This window comes from Brienomyrus brachyistius, chromosome 21 (genome assembly GCF_023856365.1).
Source record: "Brienomyrus brachyistius isolate T26 chromosome 21, BBRACH_0.4, whole genome shotgun sequence".
Taxonomy (NCBI): domain Eukaryota; kingdom Metazoa; phylum Chordata; class Actinopteri; order Osteoglossiformes; family Mormyridae; genus Brienomyrus; species Brienomyrus brachyistius.
The window spans coordinates 13,524,705-13,537,180 of record NC_064553.1 but is presented as its reverse complement, the minus strand read 5'-3'; the positions used below and the strand labels follow the sequence as shown (position 1 = coordinate 13,537,180).

General features: G+C 42.3%; 1 protein-coding gene across 2 annotated transcripts in view; it reads left to right on the top strand.

Moving 5' to 3' along the window:
• LOC125717012 (CUGBP Elav-like family member 5) overlaps positions 1–3,425 on the top strand; it is a 109,498-nt gene extending 106,073 nt beyond the window's left edge. For both annotated transcript variants that reach the window (XM_048989920.1, XM_048989919.1), the window contains exons 10-12: positions 807–950; positions 1,374–1,541; positions 2,312–3,425. In XM_048989920.1, coding sequence (XP_048845877.1) covers positions 807–950; positions 1,374–1,501 — 272 coding nt within the window. In that variant the 3' untranslated portion in view covers positions 1,502–1,541; positions 2,312–3,425. The remainder of the gene's footprint in view (positions 1–806; positions 951–1,373; positions 1,542–2,311) is intronic.
• Positions 3,426–12,476: the final 9,051 nt, after the last annotated feature.

The window sequence follows — 12,476 nt, the reverse complement described above, 5'->3', positions numbered from 1 at the left end:
ACTCTAGTTCATTTGCAGTCTACAGGTTAAAATGCAAGGCATTTTCTTGTCATAGCAGCGCTTTTACAAACAATTGATTGTCACGCGTATCGTTTTTAAAGGTGAATGCATACTTGCGTACCAGTCATGTCCATCCCTGAATATACAGCATTGTTTCACAGTCAAAAGCATTTTGCGCGTTTTATGGCAATGGGGTTGTAGTCTTCAGTCTTTTGGTGCCAGAACAAATCTGGAGGGGAGCATGTGAAGAGTGGGGGTGGTAAAAGTTGTCAATTCAGGGGTGGGGGGCTTCGGGTAAGCAGAAGATCCGTAGCCATGCCCCTGGGGGAGACAGAGGTTTATCTGTAGTAAGACAAATGCTTTTATCAAAAAATAAACTAAAAAAAATATGAGTCGTGTCCTTGGTGGGTGGCATTTGAGGGGGGGCACGATGGCTCATTTTGGGGGGGCCATACCAAACTAATACCCCTCCATGACACTGACCCTAAATTCACGTCTTCAGTCAAAATCTACGCTTCATTTTACTGTATCTCATTCGTTTCAGTCATTTTTGTGTGAAATTTCCATTTCATGTGAAATAACGTTTTCATTTTATAATAATTTCATAGATAATTGTGAATACAAAAGAGACGCGAACAGAATTTCACATGGTGACTATAATAAAGTTCTCAGAGTATGAGGCCGAGCGGCCGCTGTAACGACTGTCAGTATGACAGTTTTAACTGGGCCCAGATGGGAAATCGGGGCCCGAAAGGCTGTGAGATCACATGCTAGATGAATGTGTGACTCTCTGTTTCCCGTTTTAGGACCTGAGGGCTGTAACCTGTTCATCTACCACCTGCCACAGGAGTTTGGGGACAACGAACTCATGCAGACGTTCCTGCCCTTTGGAACGGTCATCTCCTCCAAGGTGTTCATGGACAGGGCCACCAACCAGAGCAAGTGCTTTGGTAAGTGCTGCCGCCGGGTTGTGGCACAGCATACAGAGGAAAAGGGCCACAAAAGTCTTGCTAAAAAGGCAAACAATTTCGTGAAAAAAACAAAGTAAGTGGAAGTCTATGTGGGAACCATCCTGCATGTCTGAGAGAACCTTTTACCGCATCAGACATATCTTGAATGACTTCCCCTGACCTTGTGTATTAGCTGTGACCTTGAACTTCTGGTGCTCAATGTCCGCTTATTCCCGGGGCCTGTAGAGGCCAGGCTCAAGCCTGTCCATGTGGGTGCTGTGTCCCCCAGCTGGTGTCGACGCTGCCGGGGCATTTATGATCGGTCGTTTTAGAGGTGACGTGAGACACAGCGCTCCTTCTGCCTCGCGAGTTCGATAACACCGTTAACAAGACAACGTAACTCTCTGCCGTCGCCCCCTGCAGGTTTTGTGAGCTTTGACAACCCCACCAGTGCCCAGGCTGCCATCCAAGCCATGAACGGCTTCCAGATCGGCATGAAGCGGCTAAAAGTGCAGCTCAAGAGGCCAAAGGACGCCAGCCGTCCCTACTGACAGGAGTGAGACGCTGTCAGCATGACTTGCCACAGCACAGGTGAGTCACAGGTGATCGGCAGCCATCAGTCTCTGGGTCTTCTCCTGCTAGTCATGCTGTCTGTTTCCCAGACATGCCCCTCTGACAATTTTTCATTCTAGGGACATTTACCGATTGTTACGATTAAGGTATGGAAACATTCAAAGGGTCCAGTTGTCCTGACGTTCCTGTAACGTTATCTACTACTGCAACTACTGCGATAATGAAGAATAATAATGTAGAAACAAATAAAGCAGCAGTTAGAGCCTCAGAGATCATGGGTTTCAGGATGGATGGTGTAGCACTTTCATAAAATCTTATTTTATTATAAAAACAGGTGATAATGTCATCATGCTGACACTGACAAAACCTTTGTTCAAATGTAAAACATGGAAATAACGTTTTATTAATGTTACAACATTATTATACAACATTATCTGTCACCTTTTAGAGAACCTTCAAATAAAGTTCTGGGAATGTTGCCTGTTAGCTGGGTGAACATTTAATCTGCTCCCCTGGAGATCAGCAAACTGGCTGCAAGTGCTTTTATTACTACTTCTGTAACTCAACACAGAGGCAGTATGTTGATTTGTTTTTACACTTTTATTCATTACATGTTTAATAATACGCAATATCTGGGAGAATCTGAGGTGACTGTTGCACCAAGCTGTGAAAATCTGATGTGATTGTTATTAACTGGTGCTGCGTGCTATGACCTAGCGTGTGTTTCTCCATAAACTGAATCCTTTGAGTAGTCCCAAGAATTTCACAAACTGTGTAATATGTTGCAGGTGTTAAGAAGAAGGCAGTCAAGAAGAGATCTCGAAGGAGTTAGACTTTTTTTTTTTCTAAAAACAAAATATTTAACATAAAAACAAACACAGCCTGCATAAGGGATTTTGGAGACATATCAGTGTTTACTTTTCAAGGACAAACTGCAGCACGGGAGGCTGGGATACGTTTCCCTTCTGGAAAACAGGATCAATCACAGCCGGGGATGATGCTCAGACACGGAAAAGAAGCAAACTTTTGGCCAGGAGTGAAAAAACAAGAAATACAGCAACTAGAACAAAGACTTTTCTATACACACTTACACACACACACACACGTACACACACACTTAACATGTATAAAGTAAAGGGTGTTTTGGGCTTTTAGTCTACAGAACAAATGAAGGTTAAAACTTGAAGATCAAGAAAACTCAGTAGGAGAGATCTTCCTGTCCCACTGACAGACTTCCTGTCCCACTGACAGACTTCCTGTCTCTCTCTCGCTCTTGCTCTCTCCCTCTTGTTCAGCAAGTGCAGAACTATGATTTTCTGAGGTCACGGCAGTTTCCTTAGCAACCGTGAGACTGAAAATCTCTCTCTCTCCCCCCCCCCCCCTTAGGGACCAAGGACCAAAAGTTTTTATTGTTCTAAACCATAATGTATATAATTCACATTAATTATGCTAAATACCACAAACTACTACTAATAAAACTGTATAACGAACAAGAATAAGACAAAATATTAGCTTCAGGGCAATGGAAGAAATAGCATTGATTTCCTTCACCCAGCCTATGGAGGTTTTCGAAAAGTTAAACAAAAAGGAAAAAAAATACTAAAAAAAGATTTTAAATTATAATAGGAGAGTATTTTAAGGTGTTTTATTGGTGCAGTCTATGTTGATTATCAGTTGATGTGGGTATGTTCAGGTTGTTCAACCACATTCCATTCATTAGAGCATACATTCACAGATCCATATCTCATCCACGATCGCATCCGATTCCAGATCCATATCCTCCTCATCTCATCCACGATCGCATCCGATTCCAGATCCATATCCTCCTCATCTCATCCACGATCGCATCCGATTCCAGATCCATTTCCTCCTCATCTCATTCACAATCACATCGATTCCAGATCCATTTCCTCCTCATCTCATCCACGATCGCATCCGATTCCAGATCCATTTCCTCCTCATCTCATTCACAATCGCATACGATTCCAGATCCATATCCTCCTCATCTCATCCACGATCGCATCCGATTCCAGATCCATATCCTCCTCATCTCATCCACGATCGCATCCGATTCCAGATCCATTTCCTCCTCATCTCATTCACAATCACATCGATTCCAGATCCATTTCCTCCTCATCTCATTCACAATCGCATCCGATTCCAGATCCATTTCCTCCTCATCTCATTCACAATCGCATCCGATTCCAGATCCATATCCTCCTCATCTCATCCACGATCGCATCCGATTCCAGATCCATTTCCTCCTCATCTCATCCAGGATCACATCCGATTCCAGATCCATTTCCTCCTCATCTCATCCACGATCGCATCCGATTCCAGATCCATTTCCTCCTCATCTCATCCAGGATCACATCCGATTCCAGATCCATTTCCTTCTCATCTCATCCACGATCGCATCCGATTCCAGATCCATTTCCTCCTCATCTCATCCACGATCACATCCGATTCCAGATCCATATCCTCCTCATCTCATTCACGATCGCATCCGATTCCAGATCCATTTCCTCCTCATCCCATCCACGATCGCATCCGATTCCAGATCCATATCCTCCTCATCTCATTCACGATCGCATCCGATTCCAGATCCATTTCCTCCTCATCCCATCCACGATCGCATCCGATTCCAGATCCATTTCCTCCTCATGTCATTCACAATCGCATTTGATTTCAGATCTATATCCTCCTCATCTCATCCACGATCGCATCCGATTCCAGATCCATATCCTCCTCATTTCATCCAGGATCGCATCCGATTCCACATCCATTTCCTCCTCATCCCATCCACGATCGCATCCGATTCCACATCCATTTCCTCCTCATCCCATCCACGATCGCATCCGATTCCACATCCATTTCCTCCTCATCTCATTCACAATCACATCCGATTCCAGATCCATTTCCTTTACACATCATCCTGGATTACATGCATTTCCAGATCTTTCTCCTCCACACTTCATCCGTGAGATCATCTTTTCCCAGATCCATTTCCTGCACAGTTCACACACAGGAACATCTCTTCCCCGATCAGATCCCTCTACACTCGATCCCTTGATACATTCCCGCACAATCTATGGGAGCATGCATTCCCAGACTCATTTTCTCCACCCCTCATTCATAGGATCATCTATTTAATCCACACAATAGTGTGATTGGTTCCAGCAAACTTTTGAAGCTTTGACATGGATTAGATACTTTAATATACTTCAGATAATTTGTAAGGCAGGCCGGTTTTGAACTGCATAAATCCACTGGGGTGAGGAAAGTGTTAGATGACTAAATCCATATGCAGTAGTAAGCTACTCTGGCACTTCTATTACAAATGGTCTTTTTACAAAATGATTTGCCTCATTGCTGCAGAGCATGCTGGCAGTTACACGCTGTGACGTGTTTTCTATGTGGGTGTTTCTGGACTTTTAGCCCGTGTGGGTCTTATTATTAAACCAAGGCTGCCCTCACAAGTCAAGGCTAATGTACCAGCAGCCGGATTACCAGTGACGAGACAGATTGATGAGGCTGTGATTCAAATCGAGCTTGTTATTCCATGCGATCCAGCTGTAAAAATACAGTAAATATGAAAATACTATGAAAATACGAGAATTCCTTCATTAGGTGGGTGGTGTATGATCCCAGGAAGCATCAACGTATAGAAGAGATCCACCAAAAGCAAAACAACAACAGCAAGATCCGTTAGTGAAAAACTTATCATATGTATACATGCTGTACTATGTAGGTAGAGCAGTAAGATGCAGTTAAATGCACTAAAAATCTTTTACTTGTTAATAAAACCCACCAATTGCCTAGAGGCTGGTTATAAAACTGCCACACAGCCATCCCTGTCCCCAGTTCACTCTCTCAGTCTTCATTCCATGGCACCAAGTCTTCTCTACCTGGCCTGGCCTTGCAGATCACATTGGCAGGAGCCAAGGCACGAGCGATCAATGACCAAATAGAGGCAGGTCATTGCTCTCAGGCTTTCTGCATAGACATGCGAAAGGTGTACTTCTCAGAGTCTGTCTCGCAGTATCGGTCCCAGGAAACTGTGAACAGCAGATGGCTGAAGCAGGACCTGAAGGTACAGACTAGAGCAGTATAGTAGAGTGGTGAGACCAGCAGTTTTACAGGGTCCCATAGGTTATGGACAGCACAACTTCTCACCGTGAGAGAGCAGAACTCGTAAACTGTATCACAGGTGTGAAAAAGCCCACTCATAGAGAATGTGAGCTTTTAACTATTCCAGTGTTTCGCAACCCAGTCTACAAGGACTGCGCCAGACACAGTAGTGTTGGAAGCAGGGGTGCTGAGGGTGCTTCAGCGCCCCCTACTGTCTGTTTCATGTTTCATGGAAAAAATGCTGAGCATTAACTATCTTGCAATAGCTCAGCGGTGACTTTGCGATTATTTCCCCACGTTATTAGTTGTTGATAGCTACCGATGATACAAAAGAACTTCAGTAAGGTCGTACCCTGAGCTCAAAACGTCTTCTCGCGCCTGTACCCAAGCAGTTCTCATTTCTGCTCCCTCTCAGCTCCAGCAGGTTTTAGGTTCTTGATTTTTTGGCTGGGAGGGAGCAAAAATGTGGACTGCCTGGGGGTCCTCAAGGACTGGGTTAAGAAGCTCGGAACTACTCCAACCAAAGCTAAGATTCACTGTCAACTAAAAGGAGTAACTCATTTTATACATGTTAATCAGCTTAGGGAAGCTGACCCCACATGAAGTGTCATTGCACTGGCTGCCATTGTGGTATTTTTCCGTTCAGGTAGAATTCACGTGTAAATTTGTATGTATATATGTATTTATTTTTGGGCTGATTTAGCGCTGGTTTTTATTGCCACACCAATTCACATTTCCACTCCATGTACCCAGCCCCGTACTCGCCCCCCCCCCCTCCCCCCAAGGGGGAACTAACCCCTTAAAGGTGCCAGTCACAGCCAGCTGTTGGTGTTAAACATTAGATGCCTTTCAGGGACACATTGCCAAACTGTGGGTGGGGGCTGCAGGGACACCATGCCAAAAATGTGAATAGCATGCGGGGGGGGGGTGGGGGGGTGGCGGATCCTCTCTAACCACAAATCCAAATTATTGCATATCTGTTTTTAAGGTTAGTCAGATTATACTGCGTTTTTGATCAGTTTCTAAGAATCCTTGTTGCTGGATTGTATGCCAGTTATACACATATGCAGGATTTATAGAAAACAAAACATTAAAAAGTAACTTTCATGCTCCACCATACTCCGCATACTAGACTGAGAGTAACATTACTATTTCCATAAAGAACAAGCACATATCAGATTGCTTCTTTGCTAGTTTCACTTATTTTCTTCTATGGCTTGCTTCACAGCTAAAAGAAAGACATATAATCAAGACACGATCAAATTAGGGATTAGAAAGAGCAAATGTATTTCAGAGTTCCCTGTCATGATACATTTGCGTTTAAGTAAAAATTCAATTTTGTATTGCACAAACATTGACTAAAAAACAAAACCCCCATGCCAATATACTTATTTAAAATGTAATTTTATGTATTTATTTGTTTTTCTGAAGAACTAACAACCTATTTGCTCAAAGATGGTTCGCATTGGGTTATCTAGCTAACAGTTCTCATGTTACGAGGTGAGCCATTCACCAGAATGAGCTGGTCAGCGAATTAGACATCAGTTGGCTGTTTTTAACTAGCTCTGTCGACATAGTGGCCAGTAATGTACATTTCGCATTTTGTGGGTGTTTGTGGAATCATGTCTTTTAAAAATATTTATTTATTTTCAAGCTATAATTAGCTACCTTTATTTGCATCACTTTTAATTTCCGTTCATGACACACACTCGATCCCGGGGCAGGATCATGGAGGTTCACCAGCTGTTATACTGGGAATACTGGTAATGGGAATCTCTAAATATGGCTGGAATGCAATGAAACATGTATGGGAGCCTGTTATGAAATGCTTAGGGAAATGTGACGGCACAGAATGTTTGTTATGGGCGCTGATTCATGGCATCGGCTCCAGCTGCGTTCGCAGATCATGTTCAACTGGTTTCTCAGCACAAAAAAAAAAAAAAAAAAACAGAAATCAGATGTCAGAAGGAATGACAGGATATTTCAGTGTTGTTGCATAAATGAGGTTTCCAGGTTATTAGCATTTTGAGCGCACTACCCCTTGACAGGATAACTCTACACAGCACAGCAGATTCCTGAAAGAAGAGCATCATTTTTTACCCTAAGGTTCAGTAACAGCCTGAAAGACCATTTTCCCCTTTTTCAAATGTCTCTGCTTCCTGCTGCTTTGACAATTTAATATTAATATGGTTTAACTTATTGATGACTATTTATATTACCTATTTATTTAAATGTTTTTTTTTATTTCTGTTACTTAACTTGTTTATTTCTGATCTGCATTACTTGATTATTTCTGGTTTAAAGAGATGTATAAAAGGAGCTGTTTTCTTAGTCTTTTCTCTTCGATTTTACAATAAAGATTTAAATGGTATGGGAAATGGAGAGACTAAAACACATACGACAAGGAATGCATCCCTGCCCTGACATATTTCTATGATACAGACTCTCTCTCTCTCTCACTCTCTCTCTCTCTCTCTATATATATATATATATATATATATATATATATATATATATATATATATATATATATATATATCATTTGTATGATATATATGGAATCATTACTTTATTAATTTGTTTATAATATATATATATATACATCACATAACAAAAAACTAGTAGTTTTAAGTAAAACATTTCAAGTACTAATAAATTGAAATCCAAAATATAGTTCTAAAACAGGTGTTCTGAGTTTTAAAGCATTGACAAGCAGTCTAATTGGATGTTTTTTATTTGGTGACACCGTTGCAATACCGTAAAATACCACACATTTGTGTTTCATATCCGTTTGGGAGCCACGGACTACAACGGCAATCCATAGGAACAGAACTGAATGAGTCAGGCAAAGAAATCTGAAACTTAAAAGGTAAATGTCTGCGCTGAAGGTGTGTGCAGATGTGATAAACATTGCTTGTCAATGGACTTTTGTTATGAAACGAATAAATTTGCAACATTTTTACAGAATTAAGCACGCATCCCAAGACTTTCTGGGAGCATTGCGTGTGTGTGTGTGTGTGTGTGTGTGTGTGTGTAAGTGTGCGTATGTGTGTTTGCGAGCGGCTATACCTATCCTTATGGGGACACAATGTCCCCATAACGTGATAAATATCCATTTTTTTTTCCCTTATGGGGACCGGTTTCCTGGTCCTCATAAGGGAAAACTCTATTTTAAAAAAATCTGTGACTGCTATGAAACTAAAAATCCAAAAACTCTTGTTCGGGGAAGGTGGTGGCGCAGGAGGTAGTGCTATCGTTCGGCAACTGGAGGGTTGCAGGTTTGAGCCTTGGTTCCTCCTGACCCCATCAAAGTGTCCATTGGCAAGACACTGAACCCCAAATTGCTCCCGGTGAGCAGGTTGGCACCTTGCATGACAGCCTCTGCCACCAGTGTGTGAATGTGTGTGTGAATGGGTGAATGTGAGGCATACAATGTAAAGCGCTTTGAGTACTCGTAGGAGTAGAAAAGCGCTATATAAATGCAGTCCATTTGTATTTTGCTTGGTTACTTATGGTTATGGTTAGGGCAGGGTGGGGGTTAAGGTTGTCATAGTTAGCGTTAGCATTTTTCCCATGGAAGTGAATGAGCGGGCCCCATAAGGATAGGTATAACCTACATGTGCGTGCGTCTGTGTGTTTGTGCGTGTGTGTGCGTGTGCAGAGCTCAGCCAATGCAGGGACAAGCAATTCAAATACTTTACTTGAGGGGGCACAAATACACTATTATATTCTTAGTTAATCATGAACTAACTTACTTAATGTATTAATTAACCACAAACTATATCCGGTTAATACCGTACTGTGTCTCCTCAAGTAAAGTGCTACTAATAAACTTAATGAAATAAATACACTCTGAAAATGATGAGCAATCACAAAACCTCTGTGAATCCCTTAAGATGAAACAGGTTGGGGATGAGGGACTTATTTCACATTACGCAGTTCATGACCTATAAGACTTGTTCTGTTAGGTAAAGGAACAGCCTTCAAGAACAAACACATATTGCTTTGTATTACGTGTATTGCGTCTCAGGAATCAAGGTGCCGGCCATTTGCTTCAGGGATTTGACGGGGCTCTTGTCTCCGGTGCCTTCGCCTACACCAGAGGTGGAAATCAGGCCCCCTGAGCTTAACAACCCCACCCCCCACTTCGACATACGCAATGCAGAAGCGTGTCATGCCAGTTTACATGCAGACATACATATTTACAGAACTGTGCCACGCAACCACACAAGCAAGAGTTACAGAGAATCCTGTGTCTTCAGTGCAAAAACGGGGAAAATACAATTCCTTATTACAAACACAGATTTATTAAAATGTGTGTGTGTCTAGCCGTTTATGCGAGTTTTAATAATACCGAAGATAAAAAAAAAACAAAGTGATAAGGCCGGCCAGTGAAAAGAGCTGGAAATTCAGCAGCTCATGAAAGTGAACCAATTAGAGAGGCAGAGGCTGCTGGCCGGCGCTGGGGAAGCCTCCCCTTCCTCTTTATTACAATCAGTTAATGAAAATCAATCCCTCTCCTCATAAAGCCTTATCTGCAGGACCCCAGGCGCCCGGGACGCACCCCAAGATAATAAATTGGGCTAATATCACCACTGATGAGGGATTGAATTGCAAATTATTGTAACTTTACAAGATTTATGATACGGATGTTTAATATCCAATCTGGATTTCAGCTCTGCTTCACCACACCAGAGGCGTCCTTTGTTTGGCTTTTTTTTTTTTTTTTTTTTTTAAAAAAAAGGATTGGTGACAAGGGCTCGTTAAGCAAAGTGTCTAATGAGCTGTCTGGGAGTCTGCAAAACTGGAGTAGAGTGGGGGAAAAGTATTAGCATAACCACTAATTGGCAACTGCTTGCTGTCACCACTCATGCACGTACTTGTGGCTGATGCATGTACACACACACACACACACACACACACACACACACACAGACACACACACACACACGTTGGTGTGCCTATCTAAATGGGGACAGTCCATTCCTTTCTGTGGGCATAAACCTAATCCCAGCAATGACAGCCGTAAACCCCACCCAGCCTTAACCCCCACCCAGCCCTAACCTTAACCATAAGTAACCAAACCAGACTTTTGACATTTTTATATTTTTATGAAACTGAGTTTCCCCTTGTAGTCACCAAAAAATGGAACGCATGATGTTAAAATAAAAGGTTTTTATCACATTGTAATATATACATGACCACCCCCCCCACACACACAAACACACCCAAACTCCACAGCAGCTCACAAGGAGATTCATCCCGACACCGTCAGCCCTACATGTTTTACAGGAACAAAACACCCCCCTCTTTCTTCACTATTATCAGGAACAAATGGCCCATATCAAGGGCCTTGTGTCAACAGTATTATTTAATCTGGTTCAGTTTTTCAATTATCCCCTTATAGTGTAGTTTACATATTCAGGTGTTTTGTGCATGTAAGGATTCAACCTCCGTTATTCTGGTTGTTTCCACCACTGTCACCACTTGCAAACAGTTGCATAAGCTAAGATCCTCTAAGCTTCCTGTGAGCTTCCTCAGCCAACAGAACCTGCTCCGGAGCGCAGGGAGCGAAGGGCTCCATGCTGATGGACGGATCTTTTAATACACATCTCGCGACATCCAGCAGTAGCAGCGCTTGTATTTTTAACTTGATATTACAGATTACATCACAGATTAAGAGTGCAGTAATTTAGAAAGAGACCCGATGGTGCATCACATTTCCATCCATCCATCCATCCATGTTGTGTCATCTCTTGTCCGGTTCAGGACTGTGGGGACTACGGAGCCTATCCCTGAGGCTGTGGGTGTGAGGCAGAGAACAACCCAGGTTGGGGGGCCAACTAATCGCAGGGCACACTCACACACCATTCACTCACACACCATTCACTCACACACCATTCACTCACACACCATTCACTCACACACCATTCACTCACATACACACCTATGGGCAGTTTGGTAACTCCAATTAACCTCAGCATGTTTTTGGACTGGGGGGGAACCGGAGTACCCAGAGGAAACCCCACGATGACAAGGAGAGAACATGCAAACTCCACACACATGTAGCCCAGGCGGAGACTCGAACCCGGGACCCAGAGGTGTGAGGCAACAGTGCTAACCACTGCAGCACCATGCTGCTTAATGAGCTGAAGCACAGTTACAGAAAACTTTAAAAGACGAATTATAGATTTCTAACTCATCACCAGGGACACCAGTGACGTCGAGCTTCACTATGCCACTGCAACAGCAGTGATTCAGGTGTGACGTGTGGGCTGCTAAGGTGACATTTGCTTAGTGATTAGCACCAGTTTCTCATAAAATTTAAAAAAATATATATTCCAACAAAATAGTTAAATCTATTGCAATTTTCACTCCTGAATGATTTTATTTTGATTCATTTTGGCACTTATGGGTTTTTTCTTTTAAATAAAAAATAAAAATAAGTAATGGTTTCTCACTTGACTGTATTTCAATCAGTTTTAAAAAGAACTTGCCAAATTTGTACACCCAACAGCAAGAAAACACTGCTGAGGATTTATGCAGATCAAAAGCTATCAATTTTTCATGGCTTGTTGATGCATGGAATAGTTTTTTTGCTCAGCCTGAATATGTTTCATGTCGCTGTGCAAGTTCCTGAGTGGATCTGCATTCAAATTCTCAATTTCTGGTGCATTCTCTTCTATTTCTAGATGTAGTTTAAAGGCATCGTGAGATTTAAAAGCTATCCTCCCGCAATGCAGAGGTTTTACTCACTTCATCGAAATAACTTTTTGTTTTTATCTAAATAACTTTTTGTGTTATATTTGTCAACACAACATG